The 17,511-nt window shown below is 38.8% G+C and overlaps 1 protein-coding gene across 14 annotated transcripts in view; it reads left to right on the top strand.

Moving 5' to 3' along the window:
- Positions 1-17,511, top strand: part of R3HDM1 (R3H domain containing 1) — a 126,604-nt gene that overhangs the window by 20,383 nt on the left and 88,710 nt on the right. For 11 of the 14 annotated variants that reach the window (XR_012646344.1, XR_012646345.1, XM_075000673.1 and 8 more), the window contains exons 3-6: positions 1,735-1,776; positions 2,238-2,327; positions 9,853-9,967; positions 13,990-14,068. Coding sequence is in view for 11 of the 14 variants with exons in the window: in XM_075000673.1 (XP_074856774.1) it covers positions 1,735-1,776; positions 2,238-2,327; positions 9,853-9,967; positions 13,990-14,068 (326 nt within the window). In the remaining 3 variants the exon portion in view is untranslated. The remainder of the gene's footprint in view (positions 1-1,734; positions 1,777-2,237; positions 2,328-9,852; positions 9,968-13,989; positions 14,069-17,511) is intronic. The other 3 variants (XM_075000676.1, XM_075000681.1, XM_075000682.1) reach the window with 2 other exon arrangements.

Below are 17,511 nucleotides of genomic sequence, written 5' to 3'. Positions count from 1 at the left end.
AGTGAGCAGGGGGCACAGCCCCTTAGGAAATTGGGGATTTAGAATAATTGACCATTTTTGACAATTCCTTGTCAAATGACCAGTTATTTTTGGTCCAATCAAATGCCCAACCCAACTCCATTATATATGCATATGATTATTAGGGTTTCATTCATAGATGATGGAGAGGGTCTGTAGCTGCACTGTGCCTCTTGTAAACATTTTATCCTGAAATGCTATTTGTTGAACTTTTCACATGATTCTTTCTCTAATGAATCAGAAGAGATTCTCCATAATGCAGCTTTTGAGTATATACGTCAGTGTTTTTCTATGTTCATGACTCTCAGAAAAGCTGTACAAAACTATGGCACTATCCCTTCAGCAGATTCAACACAAAGGCCCTGGGGGAAGGGCAGAGTGCAACACTTGAAATATACTGCAAGCCTTTCACACATCCTCATTTGTTAAGAAATAATCTACTTCATAGGCAAAAGCTTTCAGAGGTCATGATGGGAGTCTACTGGTGATTTTTTTTTTAAATAAATAATTGAACCACAGACATTACTGTTGCTGAATGCCCAAGTACATATAGTTAGAGCCATTTCAGGAAATGTATGCTCATAAATCATCCTGTTCACTCTCACACCTGTCTTTTAGGTTGATGAAATGAAGTTACCCTGTCTCGTAGGCTCATTCCAAAGAGTCTACCCACCTAGATACTCCCTTGATGACATTGCAACAACACGTTGGAGATAAAATAAATCTGAATGGTTTATTCTTCAATATTCAGTGGCTCTGTAGTATTTTCTTTAAATAAATGTAGTAATACCTGATACATCTTGTATATGCATTTCTCTTCCACGTAAGCATTTGGGGAGGTAGTCCACAATATAAACTGGTATAAAGAATGTGTGTAGGCAAGCCTTGAGAGAGAGTGTCAGTTTAGTAACTGCAATATAAGCATCTTTATACGTCTAGTACATCCATGTCAGGGTTTGCCACTGATGTAGCCACAGCAATTTCTAAACCATTATCGATAAGTTAACACACAAATTATCAGACAAGCTCTAAGCTGTGCATGGTGTGGAACAGGTTTGGAAACTCCTGTATATTGCAGGAGAGAATAAAGAAAAGGTGAATTAAAGCAGGAAAAGAGAGAAGGTATAGCAATAGCTAGAGACACATTTAGTAAATCTTATTTTATATATAAAAATAGAATATTTGATTAACTTATTATTCTTCCTTTCAAATGTCAGGTTTCCCAACTGGGGTCAGGGAAGGAGGAAAGGGGATGTTGTGTGGTTAGTGGTTACTCCTGTCCCTTGTAAAAGTAGTGTTGCTTCTTTTAAACAACTCTTAAGGTGGATTTTCGTGGAACAGTAGCAGCATTATAAAAACCTACTTTCTTATCTTGTTGCCAAAGAAATTGCCCCATGAGAACTACCCCTAGGAGTCTTTCTGGGGTATGTTAATTGGTCTTGATAATTAATAATAATCAAAATGAGTGTACAAAACTGATAACATTTTTTTACTCCTTGCTCATATTTTGCCAGATGTTGAATGAAGATGAGCGTGGCTTTTTTGCCTTGGAAATGGGATAGCTTACAACCCTCAGGCTAAAACCATGTTTTACGTTATGATCAAATTTGTTAAATAACTGCTTTTTTTGCTCTGCATGTTTTTGCATTAATTAATGTCTCCTACAGTCTAAGTATGGAGCTTAATATGAACTTTTTTATCATGCCCACAATTTAGCGGCCAGTGCAGTCTTTGGGACAGACAGGAAAAAAGGCAAAGGTACAGTAGACTTGTGTGCTAGCATGCTACGGAAGTCCTTCATGCTTGGTGAAACCTTGTTTTGTGAAAAAATGCTTTGATTTTTAGTTACAATCTTTATTTTTGGCAATAAAGTTTTGTGTTTTGCTTTTGGATTTTTGTCTTGTCTAGTTGTCTGCTTTTTGTAGTTTGCCTTTATATTTTTGGTGGCTTTTTGCTAGAAAGAGGAAATGCTTTTCCAGTGCTTGCTAATTTTTATTAATTGGAATTATTCTGTTGTGTTGATGTGATGATGGCTTCAAAGTTGATATTGTAATTTTCCCTTTCAAAAAGATTGACTTCCTTTGAAAATATTAAACAACGTATTTCTGCCAGTTTGTTATGTATTTGGCAGTAAATGGAGTGGAATGTTAGTGTGAGGTGCTCTGATGCACATTTTCTTTTAAGAAAAATAGCTTTTTAATTTAAATACTTTCCTTCAGTCAAATACAAAGATAAAGCTAGTTCGGAGCCTTGCTGTGTGTGAAGAATCTCCACCGCCTCCGACAGCTGAAATATCAGAGGATATCCAGGTAAAAATCATGTGACTGAAGCTTTTGAAACCTCATTGAAATAATTTGCTTTTGAAGGAAGGACTTACTCATCCAAAGTGGTGATGTAGCCATGTTGGTCCCAGAATAGTGCGTGGATGAGGTAATGTATGTCTTACTGGGACAGCTTCTGTTTGAGAGTTTGAAAGCTCGTCTGACTTGCCAACAGAAATTCTTTCAGTGAAATATATTACTTTACCCACTGTACTGAATTTAATTGTTTTCAGTCAGGTCTGTTTTAACATGCAAAGAGCAAACAAAATTACTTGTATTTATTTTTAAAATATTTGTTTCACAAATATTTGTGAAAGAATCATTAGTCTTTCTTCTCTTCCCCCCCACCCCTTTTTTTTTTTTTTAGTGCACAACATAAGGTTCTTTAGCCAGAATATTGTTAGTTTGACATCATGACCTAGAACTGTGGCTTATTTTTTTTTTATTTTTAATAGTGAATCATTTCAACATATTTTTGTGAAAATTTGGCTTAAGCACTATTGGAAGTCGTTCAGATACTAAAGTAAAGAACAAATTTGTAGTTAAAATGTAAAATAATTTGCTAGATGCTTATTTTTATATGTCATAATAAATCTAGTTAAGGTTTTGAATTGAGGCTGAAGTTCTGCTTGTTGACTTTAACAATAATATTAGTCTTAATAAGTAGTAAGTAAAGTGGAATTTACCTGACATGGCCCTCATGGTTAAAGTTAATTTTGATTTTTTTTCCACGATTTTCAGAGAAAACTACAAACAATATTTCCTAAACCGAAATATAAAAAATAACTTGTATATTTTTCTTTTTAGTTCTTGAGCACAGAAAAGCAGCTATTTTTAAAATGGCTATATAATATTTTGCTCAAGTATCCCAGTCCCAAGGAATGATTTTGGCACAACAGACTCTTTTTCAGCTCTTTGCTCTCGTATTAACTTCACCAGTACTGTAGTAGTTTTATAGATCTGCATGCCTATTAAATCCTATCTACTCCAATCTGAAGAAGTGGGTCTTACCCACAAAAGCTCATAAATCAATAAACAAATAAAGCTGCTAGTCTTTAAGGTGCTAGAGTACTGCTTGTTTTGTGCTTACTTGCTTGGTAATTTCTTCTCTTCAATGTTAAGGAAACAATTGTTTCTCTGAATGGTCCTTCTCCGTGTATTTGGGTTTGCACTTATTGAACAAGAAGCACAAGAAATCAACAGAATAGCAGAGTTTTGAAACTCCAGTGCAGATGATTGTGAATGAACAGCAAAGTATTTAGAATGTATGCTTAGCTTAGTTTAGTTTTTTTTTTCCACCTCACTTTATGTAGAGCTTCTACAGGAGCTCTGTGGAAGAGGATGACACTGGCTTTTTTGAGTTGCTGTGTCTCTGATTCTCCATGTGGTGATGTATGTGTGCTCAGGAGCTCCGGATCAGTGTTGATGATATTCTCACTGTCTGTAGATCTACACCTCCTTGTGTTTCACTGCAAAGACACGTAGAGAGAGGCATGGACCTACACCACTCCCATTCTTTTCAACAGTCTGTAGATCAAGACTGAGTTCTGCAGTGTACTGTATTTGCTTGACTCAGGTTTTCCACTTTTCCTTTTTATTATGTTTTCAGATGATACAGTTTGTGCTTTGTGCAGGGGAGAAGAAAGGACGTGTTTCCTTTGTACTTTAAGGTTTGGACTCCTTTTTTTTGCCGTGGGCCTTCTGAATGAATGAATGAATGAATTATGCCTAAGATCTGAGAACTAGAGCCTTACCACATCTGCCACAGGCCCTATTCCACTGCCTTGGAGAGGCTCATATCCTTCACCAGACTGAGGGAAGACTTAATAAAACCTCTTCTCGTGGAGTGCCACCTTATTCCTCAGGGTCCAATTCTTCTTTGTCCTCCATCACCAGCAAGATGAGGACCAGTCTCAGTAGATCTCTAAAATACGAGACCCCCAAACCCTGGTAGCAGATAAGTGGTATACACACAAGGAAGCAAAGTCTCTTTGCTCCCAGAATTAAGAAGGAACTTAAGCTGCTACTTGTCATAACACTGTGGTATCAGTACCATGAAAAAAATCTTTTTGTACCTAGAAACTCACTGCTTAATAGCCATGAGCAACTGAATACACAGCACTGTCATTGGACCCTTCTATGGGGAAGGATTCCAGAAGGAGTAAAGACTTTTTGAAGAGGAAATGTTTTATTCACCTGGTACCATCCACCTTCACACACAGCTTGCAGACTGATCATTTTGTATTGTCGCTAGTACCGCTGGAGATATTTCACCTAGAGGAACAGTTCCCAGGCTCACAGTATTATCCAAGCTGTTCTTTCGTAAGGGCCTTCAGACTTTGGAGAAACATGAGTTCCCTCTGAGGATACCATGAGGATTTCCAACCTGTACCCATGTACCATCTAGTATCAACAAGCACCCTATTACTGTCTCATCCTCCATAAAAGGGTATTGATGCCCTTAGTTTTACCCTTGAACACAGAAGAGAACATTTCCTGTGATTCAGAAGTATTTGTCCAAGGCTCCACTGCTTTCTCATTCTACCCTACTTCCTTTGTGGTGTTCCAGAAGAAAAACCTCCAGGAATCCTTTGACCCAGCTCCTTCTGCTTATGCACCTCCTCAGTGTGCCTTTTGGAATCCATGTGCCCCTTGCAGTGTCCAAGTCTTTTTCAGGATTATCTCAGATAAATGGATCTGCCTAAATTCTTAGCCACCAACACCTCAGATCCCTCCATGTCCTCCTAAGTAAGTCCTTCTAGAGGAACTGAGAATAGGGGAGATAACACTCTCCTTTTTCACAGTAGACTAGACAACTGTACCACTTCCCTCTGCCCCCATCCTGTGTGGACAATTTCAAGATGTTTCAAGATACCATCAAGTGTATTAGAGGCCTTACACATTCCCTTTAGGAAATTCAAGAGCATAAGCCCCCTGGTGAACATCCTGGGTGGCTTCCTTCAAGACAAGGAAACACTGCTTATTGTTGAGGCTCTACTCCCATCATCCCATTTGGTGCTAGATTCCAGCTGCCATCGCACATACAGGCAAGGGGAATGATTACAAAGTACCAACTAAAGGATCAGTTTACTTATTCTCTCATCCCATCCCTAATTCTCTATGGCTATGTCTACACTAGGGCTTTTGTCGGCAAAACTCTTGGAGCATCTTCACACAATGGCCATTTCTACACAGGCCACTTCCTTTGGAAGTGGCATGCTAATTTACGGAGTGAAAGATGCTAATGAGGCATAGATGCAAATTCCCTGCACCTCATTAGCATAACGTCACGTGATTTGGAGTCTAGAAGACCATTCTTCTGGACTCCAAAACACCATGTAGAAGCACGGCCCTGGAGGGAGGGGGGGGGGCTTCCAGAAGGAATTCCTCCTTCCAGAGGCCCCTTCTTCCCAAATATTTTTGGGAAGAAGGGGCCTCTGGAAGAAGGACTTGCTTCTGGAAGTGTCCCCGGGGACGTGCTTCTACGTGACATTTTGGAGTCTGGAAGAACGGTCTTCTGGAATCCAAATCACATAACATTATGCTAATGAGGCACGGGGAATTTGCATCCATGCCTCATTAGCATCTTTCACTCCATGTATTAGCATGCCACTTCGGCACATAACTACAGCAGTAGGTTCAGAAATTTAGGTTGTATACAATAAGCTAACAAAAAAAGCTTTTGCTATTATCTGCCTTTCTATAATAGGAGCATGAAGCTGCTCTCTGTTGTCCTGAAGCAACAGATCAATAAAGTTATAGAATTTAGTTCATATTTTCAAGTCATATCTTGCAACCAAGATCTGGTAGTTGGAGACTGTAAGTTGAAGGGATGCCAAAGAATAGCTCTTGCAGCCTATCTTGTACAGATGCATGAACTTCTTATCAGTGTTATCTATTTCTCTCAATGACAGTGAAGACAAATAGGCTATGTCTACGCTACAGCGATCTGTCAAGAGAAGTTACTGTCAGAAGATATCTTCCAACAAAACATCTGTTGAAAGAGTTCATCCACACACAAAAACGGATTGAAAAAGTGATCCACTCTGACAGAGTGGCTGGACTGTCCCTCCCTCCCTCCCTTGACATAATGGCTGAGTGGAAGCACAACACACAGGGCTGCCCAGTGACCTGGAGGCTGTGGGCAGAGGGGAGAAAAGAACAAGAAAATGGAGCAAATCTTAAGACACTGATGTGCTCTCATGTTTCCTAATTGACCCCACCCAAAAACCATTGAGCCAGTAAAAAAAAAAAGGTCCATATTAGCCAATTCAGAGGCTTGACCCACCTATTCCAGGCAACCCTTTTGACCCATTGGTTGTGGACCACCCACTATCATGCTTGGACCTTCCATTGTGGTAGACCTTCCTCAAACCACATTGTAAAGACCATGTGGCTCATTTTCTCCCTTTGGAGCTCATCTCTAAAGACAAATGATTCAGTCATTGGACCCTAGTTGAATTGATTGCGTCCTCTTTATCTGGTGGGTTGTATGGACGTCCCCTGAATCTCTCCCTATACATTACATTAGTCCTTTTAGCCACAGAATTATAGAACATTAGAGTAAGAAGGGACCTCAGGAGGTCATCTAGTCTAGTCCAAAGCCATGGCTTTGTCAGTGTGGGTGGAGGTGAGAGGTCTAGGTGGGAGATGAGGAAAAATTATTTCACCAGGTGGGTAGTGAAACACTGGAGTAGGTTAACTAGGGAGGTGGTGGAATCTCCATCCCTATAGTTTAAGTCAGCTTGACAAAGCCCTAACTGGAATGATATGTTGGCGTATTGGTCCTGCTTTGTGCAGGGGGTTAGACTTGATGACCTCCTGAGATCTCTTCCAGCCCTACAATTCTGTGATTTAGAGAAATGATGGCAAGTGAACAGCTACTTTTTTCATAAATTGTATGCTTTGGGATTGTATTCAGATTCTGGAAAATAAAGATACTAAGCTTCAAAAAGGGAAAGATTGTTTCTATTTTAGTAATTTATTTACCTGTGAATCCATCAGAATCTCTGAATAGGGTTGAGATTTTTCTCCTTTAAAGGACATTTCTCTAGGGCGTTAAAAGAAGACTGTAAGGCAAGGACTATTTTATATGTTTACTTAGTGGTCTTGATTTTTTCGTTGGATTGTGATTCATGCTTGTTAGTTGCAGAGGTTGAGGGTGAGCCCTGAGACCAGGCCATGAATCGTTTTAAGATAAAGTCTTCAGGACTTGAGAAGTGAGGGTGAACGCTAGGATACTTCACAAACCAGGTGTATCAGATGGCTGTTAACAGTGCAAGTGAACGTTATCTCATTGTCTGAGAACACACAAGTTAATGAAGATCTCTGACAGGAAAGTTCTGTTAGAATTTCAGTGTGGATTCTGGTAAAGCAGTATGCCTAGAATAAATACTCACTACTGACAGACTAAAGCACACAAAGCTACGTCTAGGGGAATAGAAGCTAAAACAGGTTTTTCTATAACTTTCCAGAGAAATGGGTCCTATTTCATTAGACACTTCAGACTTTGCAGCAAACAAAATGGAAAGCACAGGAAGCTTTCTAGCACAGTTTTGGGGTGGTAGATCCATGGTGGTAGAAGAAATACATGCATTCAGAGGGGTTATTCCTTTTTAGCGTTTTCTAATGCTGTGGAGAATTACTAGTAAGGAAATTAAACCAAGCTGGTTAACTCATATATTTATTGTTGGACATTTTTGGTTTGAAATGAGTATAGAGTGAGCAACTGGCAGATGAAACCTGGTGAAGTTAATATTTGGGGGGAGGTGGAAAATGGAGAAACTACTGATGTAGCTGATTGGATTACCATATATCAATAGTGAATCCAAGTGATGCAGACCCCGTTTCCTAGTGAGAAATTTGGTGTTGCCTTTTTCTAATGACTTGTCTACACTGGCATGTTATTGCACTGTGACTTTCTTGCTCTGTATGTGAAAAATACTCTTGAGTGCAGTAAATTATAGTGCTGTAAAGTGCCTTATGAGCAGTGTTAGCTACTCCCCCGGTGAAGGTGGCTTACCTAGAGAGCTGGGAGAGAGCTCTTCCATCATTCATGGCGTGACTACACTACGGCATTAAAGTGCTTAAAGCTGTAACATGTAGATAAAGCCTTGATTAATATAAAGCCAACAACAACAAAGAAGCAGAAATGTAGCACTTGAAAGACTAACAACATGATTTATTTGGTGATGAGCTTTTGTGGGACAGACCTGCTTCATCAGATCTGATGAAGCAGGTCTGTCCCACAAAAGCTCATCACTGAATAAATAATTTTGTTAGTCTTTCAACTGCTACATTTCTGCTGCTTTGTTTTGTTGGAGCACAGCTTAACAGGTCTACCTCTCTGTTACTATTCATAAAGACGACAATGTTATCTGAAGAGCCATCAGTGTTTTTAATGTAAATGAATGGAGAAAAAAAGATGGCTTATTCATCCTCTGTTCAGGTTTAAAGTGAACAGAGAAATATATTTTGGTGGAAACTGCAGGTTTTCAGATGAATGAATATTTTGGATTAAGACGTGAATACACAGAGGGACAAAATATTTGTAATTAGTAGTGACAAATAAAAAACCTTAGAGGTCTATAGAAAAATAACATGTAACTAGACAAAGTCAGTATTTATAGTGTTGATGTTAAGGTAATGTAGACATTCAGCAATATTTTTAGACCTGTTTTTAAATCTTGACAATATATAGCAATACCAACTCTTGTTGAAATGAGCAAAATCAGTATTAGTTGCTAATATGCAAAAGTCATCACACACAAAAATAACACTGATGCTGTCACCCTCACTGGCAACGTCAGCAGAGATTAAATAGTTATAAAGGCACATTAAAATTAAAGAGTAAACTTGTGTTCTGTTTTTGAGGGGGATCTAATCTCTGACAGCGTATCTAGATTTATAAATCAATTGAGATTAGGAAATGAATTACATGGAAATATATTTTGCTAGCAAACCTGTACTAAGCTAAATATTCTAGGCATGGATAATGTTTGTAAATTTGCTATTATCTTAATAACTATTAAAGAATGTAAACTTATTGGTGAAATTTGGGAAAGATGCTCCCCTTTCAAACTCTTCTACAGGAAGTTCTTGTCATTGGTGTTGTGCTATCAAAGCTAACTTGGGATTTTCAGTATGGTTGCTTAGAGGAGACAATAAAAGCTGGCAAGGAGGAGCCTAATGATCAACTGAGCAATTCCCTGTTTAAAAAATTGATTGGCTGTATGTTTGCTTAAACCCCTGGAACACTTTAATAGAATTATGAAATGGGATGTGTCCTTGAAATGGTGTGCATGTGCTAAAAATATTTAAACACATCCACTTTGCGTATTTTCTCTATAAATTTAGTTAAGTTTTTGTTTTAAGTGGGCTCTCTGATTCTGAGGAGGATCTGAAGACAATTATATTACACTGGTTACGTTGAATGTATTACAAAGCAATTTTCTGGCACAGCCATAGCTCACTTAAAATAGTTTCCATGATGACTGATCTTACTTTTCAACAGGAGAAAATTCAGATCCAGTTAATGCAGTCTTTTGAGAAAGAAGAGAAGCCCACAAAAGATGAAACGGAAAAGGAAAAATCCAGTGATAAATTGTCCAGAAAAATGTTATCAAGAGGTTTGTTATAAATCTGCTTTTAAATTATATTTGAAGTAAATGATCTAGACGTCCATATTAATGACCTTGAGTGACTTTGATAGAATAATTACTGTGAATAATTCTACTATGCTGAAAGTCAAATGCATATTGTTTTTCATCAAATTCTACAGTCCTGATTCTTCTTTGCTACCTCACTTTAGGGTCCACGTGTGTGTGTGCAGTTTCTTTGTGTAAACACAATATGTCCAATGTTTGCACTTAACATTTGCACTTGAGTGAACAACAGCCCCCCTCTCAATTTTTCATGGTCGAGAAATAGATGGCATTTACTTTATTAAATTGAGAGAAACAACATTGATCAGCCTAAATGTATCTTTCAGTGTATCTATTGGTGGACAGTGTAATTTTTGTGTGGGTTTCGAAATGTCATTCATTGCCAGAATCCCAATATTAAGTAGTACATATATGTAATAGGAGGAGGGAAAATTCACTGATTTTTTTTTTTTAACCTTCCAAGATGTAATTGAAAAGTTACCTCATTTTTAAAAACAAATAAAATCTCTTATTGGGGCTGGGGGGATGGAGTCTATCTCAGGATAGAGTGACCATATCTCCCTGCCCCAAATATGGGACAGGGAGATATAGGGGTGAGGCGCGGCTCCTCCTGGCTCCACCAAGCCCTAGGGAGCTGGGAACGAGGCGGCAGCTACTGGTGCTATCCAGGAGCCCCAGGGAAGCAGCAGACACCGGTACTCTACAGGAGCCCTGTGGAAACGGCAGGGACACAGCAGCTGCCCAAACTCCACATGGTTCTTTGAGGCTGCTGGCAGGAAAAGGTCAGTGGGGGAGGGCCCAAATATGGGACAGTTGGTCCCTTTTAAAAAATAAGTAGGGTCACCTTTTTCACGTCCCAAATACAGAGGTGGCATCTCTTAGGGTGCTTCCCAGTTTGCAAGAGAAATTGCATGCAACAACAGACACATTTCTCTGTTTCCATCCTCAGCTGACTAGTTATGCAGGCAGGCATGAATTTGCTGGAGCTGTTGCCTCCCTCATTCCATACCTTATGGGACAGTTGATTCTAAAAGGTTGTTCAAGGGAGGAGACCCATTGCACCACTCCTTACCCCCTTGTACGTGAAAAGCCATTATTCTCTTACTGACATTGGTAATAGCTTTTTTAGGGGTCCCTAAAAGAAAAAAATGATTCCTAAGGTCTTTGGAATGCATGTGGGAATGGATCAAAAACAGGAGCACATCCCAAAATTGAAAGTGTTGGCCACTGGTTTGCTAAGAACGACGTACTCTCTTCCATTTACCAAAAATTGCTAGAGGATAACTGAGATACCAGATACGTGAAAATAATATAAATTTTGTTCCTGTTCATGGTGCACAATGATTTATTAAATGGCACAACTTTGAGTATATATGTTAGTTGGCGGGTGGTCCTGAAGTTTTATGCCAGCTTTCGTTCAAATAAGTTACCCCAAAACACTTTTCCGGACATCTTCAATCTAACAAATGATGCTGAAAATACCATAAAAACAGTATTTCTGAAATAAAATTTCTAATACTTTTATTTGCAATGTACTTCTAACCCATATTTGCTCTTCTTGTGGCATTTCACTGGTTTTTGTCCTTTTTGGAAATAAGAAGTTTTTGCACAACTGAAAATAGTTGAGGTACAGGATTTAATTTTGCTTTTGTGTACTCCAAGTTTGAAATCAAGTTTTGGGTGGTGGCAGGGTGGGAAAGACATAGTCTGGTGCTTTTAAATTCAATCTCTATTTTTCCTTTAATATGTTGCCTAAAACAATTGTATTGCATAAGGAATTATTCTCTTAAAAACGATGATGGGGATTTGAAGTCTGAATAGATGAAGAGTGGAGATAGACTTAAAACAGTTGCCTATCTTTTTACATGTTGTTTAGTAGTTTAAACATGTTTACAAATTAGCGTGCTGAAAATAGAAAGTTAATGTTAGAGTAGTGATCATCAATGGGAAACCCAAAAGTTTTGTTGCTTAAAAACTGATAATTAAGTTTACCAAATGAAATAAAACGAAGAGCATGTCATTTTGCAACTTCCTAAATGTTTTACCAGGAATTCTGTTGGAAATTTGGCATCTTGCTTTAAGAGCAATTTAAGTCAGACTGGATTAAGGCAATCCACCACTTTTAAGGTCTGTTTCTGTCCCTTTGGCTCCTATTCCTTTGCTATGGCTCCTTCTGCTGTAACTTACTAATGCTTGTTGGTGCAGAAGTATTGGCATGAGCCACCCAGAGGTCTCCTGTTCTGGGGACGGGGCCTTCTGGTACTGCTGTTTAGGTAAACTGTTGTCTCTGTGTTCCACTCTTCTGTCTTCAGATGGTCTGGGACTTCACAAAGGCTATGTGTACATTGCAGAGCTATTTTGGGATGCCAAGGTATCAGAAATGGCTACTCCCCATCTATGAAATGGTCCTATTATTTGGAAATATTTTTCAAAATAATGGGCACTCTGTTTGACATCTCTGTACACCTCATTGCAAGAGGAGCAAGGGATGCCTCAAAAAAGCACAGTATGTTGACATTTAATCCCAAAATAGCCTATTTTGAAATAAACGCAAAATAGGGTACACAGTTTGCATAGCGCAAATTACATATCTTGTGTCAAATTTAGGGGCGCGGTGTAAACGTAGCCTAAGAGGAGAGCAAAGCTTCAACTCTCATGTCTGAACAGAGAACACTCTAATTGTCTATCTCCCGACCACCTCAGAAGAGAGAGCTCCTGGTGGCCTTGCTACTACTCCCAGTAACAGAACCTTTGTATGCTCTTTCTTCATAGACAGAGAACAGCAGCTCTCCCCTGGCTGCCACGGGAGCAGTGAGAGTGAAGGCCCCCTCACTGACCTCCAGGGGCATCTGGGGTCTTGGCACATGTCTGTGCTAATTTTTAGGCCAGAGTCTGATAACTTTTTAAGATGAGACTGCTAAGAGTTAGACCACTTAGATGTGCTCAGATATTCAGCAATGGGTGCTAGTATGTAGTCCTAAAATAGATGAAATTTCTATGCATGATGCCCGTTCTGAGGTACAGAGCAAAGGCATCCAAGCTACATATTTGAAAAGAGTAGGAACCAGAAGAGGCACTACATAACCTGAAACATTAGTTCTAGTGAGGGGGTGTTTGGAAGTTGTTGAAGAGAAGTCTCCGAAGGTCTCTCTCTTAAATTTGTAATTCCACTGAAGAAAAGGTATACTGAAAGTGATCTTGTAATAATTCAGGAATAATCTCTGTGGTGCATGGTTTATATTTGTACTTGGTAATATGCTGTATGTCACCTAGAGCAAATCTATAATGGTTAAAAATATGCAGTTGCCCCTGTGGACTGCCAAAAGTAATACAGATTGAACCTATTTAATCCGGATCTCTCTTGTCCAGCAACATCTGTAATCCGGAAGACCACTTATTATGAGTGTAGCCAAGTTTCCCATGGCCCCATAAAGTTTGTTTACAGCCTGGCTCTTAGTGTTCTGTGCTGTTATTTAGCTGTAATTTACCCCCTAGATATCTAAGAGCCCAGTAAACAGTGGAAGTGTTGGTAATGTGCTAGACAATATTGATCTCCTGGTGTCGGGTAAATTCTCTTGTTTGGCACTGGTTGGGTCCTGAATCTGCCAGACAAGAGAGGTTCAACCTGTAATAAAACCTATTATGCCACATTGGATCTACAAGACCCAACTTGGTTGTTTGTCTCTTTTCTTTAACTATTACAAAGACAACATATGTCCTTTGTTGGACCAACTTCTATTGGTGAAAGAGACAAGCCTTTAAGACGCACAGACCTCTTCTTAGGTGTTTCAGGGCTGGTAGGAATGATATCTGTGGATCAGCCAATGTGAGGTATATGTATCTAAATCTTAGATTTACCAGATTTCCATTTTTAGTTACTGATTCATTCCTTTACATGAGGAGCACCTTTAAAATTGTAATCTGAATAATGTGCTCAAAAATGAGCACATGATCTTTTCAACAACATTGTGTTATATTTTTTGTAGATTCCAGCCAAGAATACACAGATTCAACTGGCATAGATCTACATGAATTTTTGGTAAATACACTAAAAAACAATCCCAGGTAAGTTAACATTAAATGCTTTGATTTAACTTAATGTTGCTATGTCTTGTGTTTTTAATTAACCTAATGCACATTCAGAGCTTTCACCAGAAAGATCTTGGCTTGAGAGAGGAGTGGAGCAAATAAACTGCACATCTGCTGGCTCTTTCTCATATGTTAGAAGAGATCTCAGTGACAAGGAGAGCGATACAGTAGGGTCTTAATATTCATGAGGGTTCCATGTTGGGAACCCTTGCAAATTTGAATTTTGCAAATATGGCAGCCCCTGGCTGCCAGCACTGCTGCCCGCAACCCTGGGGGAAGCGGCAATGGCTAGCAAATAATTGAATTTGTGAACCTATTGAGACTCTACTGTAATAGGCAAAATCAGCATTTCAAGAACAGCTCTGCTACCTCTCTGTAGTATGTTGGAGGATACTCGAATGCACAATCAAGACACTGAGGGTGGGTTCTGTGAAATGGACCCTTATTTCAGAATTGTTTTAGTTGGTGGTGGTATTTTTTAAAAAGTCAGACAATAACACCTAAGTTGTGGAGTATCAGGCTGAGCCTGCATAACTATCAGTAGGAAAAAAAATCTGAATGAACATGTTTGCACACCTGTTCTGGAGGAGAGAGAGAGAGAGATGTGGAATATAAGGTGTCACTTTTTTAAAATTATTTCCTGACAGTAACTGCACTTCCACTCTAACGGGAAATACATTAGAACATTAAAGGCAAAATAGATCCCTGGTGCTAGGAGTAGTCAGCAAATTTTATATTATAGCATCAGAATGTACTCAACATTTTAATGTCATTTCATTGTGCATAAATGGAAAATACATTTATACATTGTTTCTGAAAATATTTTGAAAGGATTTAAATATTGGGGCTTGAATTTTCTTTTTTTCAAAATGACAAACCATTCTCCCTTTTTGTGGACTTCTCTCTTATCTGCCTTTATATAGTGCCCATTTCCAGGGTACAAGCGTTCCAAATTCATAGGTCTTGTTGTTACTGGGGTAAGAACAGTATTGTAGCTATGACTGGTTTGATTGGTGTGATTAATGTTTTTTTCTTTTTTCTCCTGAGATTCATGCTAGCCAAGCTTTATACTACAACCATATTTCTGTAGTCAGTTGATTTTATTGTGATCCTGATCTAAATGATGTAAGGGCTTTACTGAAGCTGTTTAGTGCTGTTTTCTTCTTTTAAAGTGACACTTGCTGTGTTAGTGACTGCTTTTTTTAATAACTAATGGAAATGTTTAGGTAATCTTGATGCAGTTGTGACTTCAGAAGCTGTTTTAGATACTGCTTTGAGATGGACTTTTTCCCATGTCTCTCCACCAAAAACATTTTTTTCCAACCATTGTTTCCTGTTCAGGTAACTCCTTAAAGCAAAGTACTGTTTTAATCTTGAGAGGCTGGAGAAGCTCACTATCCTGGATAAATTAAATGAAAGGCTGTATTTTAGCTTAATCACAATCTAGAAGTGTCTACATAAGGAGAAAATTTCTAATACCAGAGGGCTTTTCAATCTAACAAATGCATGACAAAATCCAATGGCTATTTATTTGTATTATTGTAGTGCCTACCAGTCCGTCATTCATCAGGGTTCCATTGTGCTAGGCACTGTACAAATACATAACCATATATGGTCCCCATTGCAAAGATCTTACAATTTATTCTGACGAAAGTGAATACAGCCAATGGGAAAGGGAGCACCAGGAAACAATGAAACAGTACTATTAGCATGAGAAGTAGTTGTCTCAGTACATGAGCTGCTTGTATGTTGTCACCACTTGATGCTATTGTCAAGGCAAATGAAGACTAGAAAGAGGGTGCAATTTTTTAGCAGTGAAATTATTAACCATAAGAATGACTTACCTGGGAATCTGATAGTTTCTCCATCAGTTCAAGTTAAAAGTACTCAAACTTTATTGGACTGCAACCTCCTTGTGACAACAAAAATTGTTACATAACCCCAGGATGGAAGAATGAAGCCTGAGCCCTCCTACCACAGGAGGGGAGAGGAAAAAAGTTGAAGCCTTTCAGCCCTGGATGGGTTTGGGCTTTGGCTTCAACCTCTGGGTCCAGAAAGTCTGATAGCCCTGGTGGCCCTATTAAAATGGGTCGCAACCCACTTTAGCGTCCTGATTTACAGCTACTTTAAGTCTGTAAATCAAGATTGGACATCTTTTAAAGTGATATATTCTGGCTCAACCAGAAGCTAATGGCTTGATGCAGGCATTATAGGGTGAAATTTTGTGGCATGGATTTCTCAGGATATTGACCTGAATTTTTATAAGTATTTCTTTTGGTCTTTAAATCTAACAATCCAGTAATTTTTTAACACTTTTGCTTCTGCAAGATGCCGTGTTACATAAAAATGTACTGGCAGCAGCAGGGCAAGCATCCCCTCATACTTCCATCAATTAGTCTCGGCTTTGACCTGAATGAACTGCTTCTGGGTGTGAAAATGCAGTAAGTTTTCCATTCCCATTAATTCCTTGGTGCCTTTACTGATACTACAAATAAGGGTTCTAATGAATGCCTGTTACATTGGTAATTATGGTAATAGTGACACCAGAAATGGCATTGAAGCTCACAGATTAAAACTTTTGTCACTGCATGCCTGGGCCATATTTGAAAAAATGTTATGAAATGAAGTATTTTATTTTTTATTCATGGTTCCTAATTGGAAGAAGAGATTGAGAATGAAGATCTGCAATTCACAAAATGAAATACGAAAGTCATTTTATTAGAGTGCTTTGTAATATTTTTAAACTCTTCATTATCTATAGAGTTATGAAAAAATCAAGTGCATACATATTCTGTACCATATTGCTTGTTTTGCTTTTGGTTCATATAGAAGCTTTTGTATGACTTTTGGTTCCGTATAAAAGATGCCAGAGTGTCTTAAGTTGAAGTGGGGAATTTGATGTTTTCTGTGGTCATTGTTGTGAGCTGGGATGGGACATTTTGGCAAGCCATATCCAGAAATACAGTTGTAGCATATAGAAGCAGATAATATTTTTGGGATTTAGCTGTTAAGGTGTTGTTTGGGTTAAGAATTATTACAGTCCAATTAAATAGGAGAAAAACACAACTCTTACTTGAAATTAAATGATATATCCAGATATTTCAAGTGTTGTACATTACTCTCACTCTCATCCTTTCTCAGGGAAGAGTCCTGTTATGTTTAGTTTGTTTGCCGAGATCCTTTGTCATATACACCAGTGCAGTGTCTTCCCCACACACTTTAGGAAATGGGGTGCCAGCTGCAGTAACTATAGGAGAGTCAGAGACAGGGTATCAGCTCTCTTCTCCTTTTCCCCACCACCTTCCAGTTCCTCCTTGGTCTGCTCTGAGGTGGGATGGACCCAGCAACTGCTATCTCCCCTCCTGGCTGTGCTCAAGTCTGTACTGTGAGCAGCCCACTTGCACAGGAGTTAACTGGTT

This window comes from Carettochelys insculpta, chromosome 8 (assembly GCF_033958435.1).
Source record: "Carettochelys insculpta isolate YL-2023 chromosome 8, ASM3395843v1, whole genome shotgun sequence".
NCBI classification, from domain to species: Eukaryota; Metazoa; Chordata; order Testudines; family Carettochelyidae; genus Carettochelys; species Carettochelys insculpta.
This window is presented reverse-complemented; position numbering and strand designations above follow the sequence as displayed.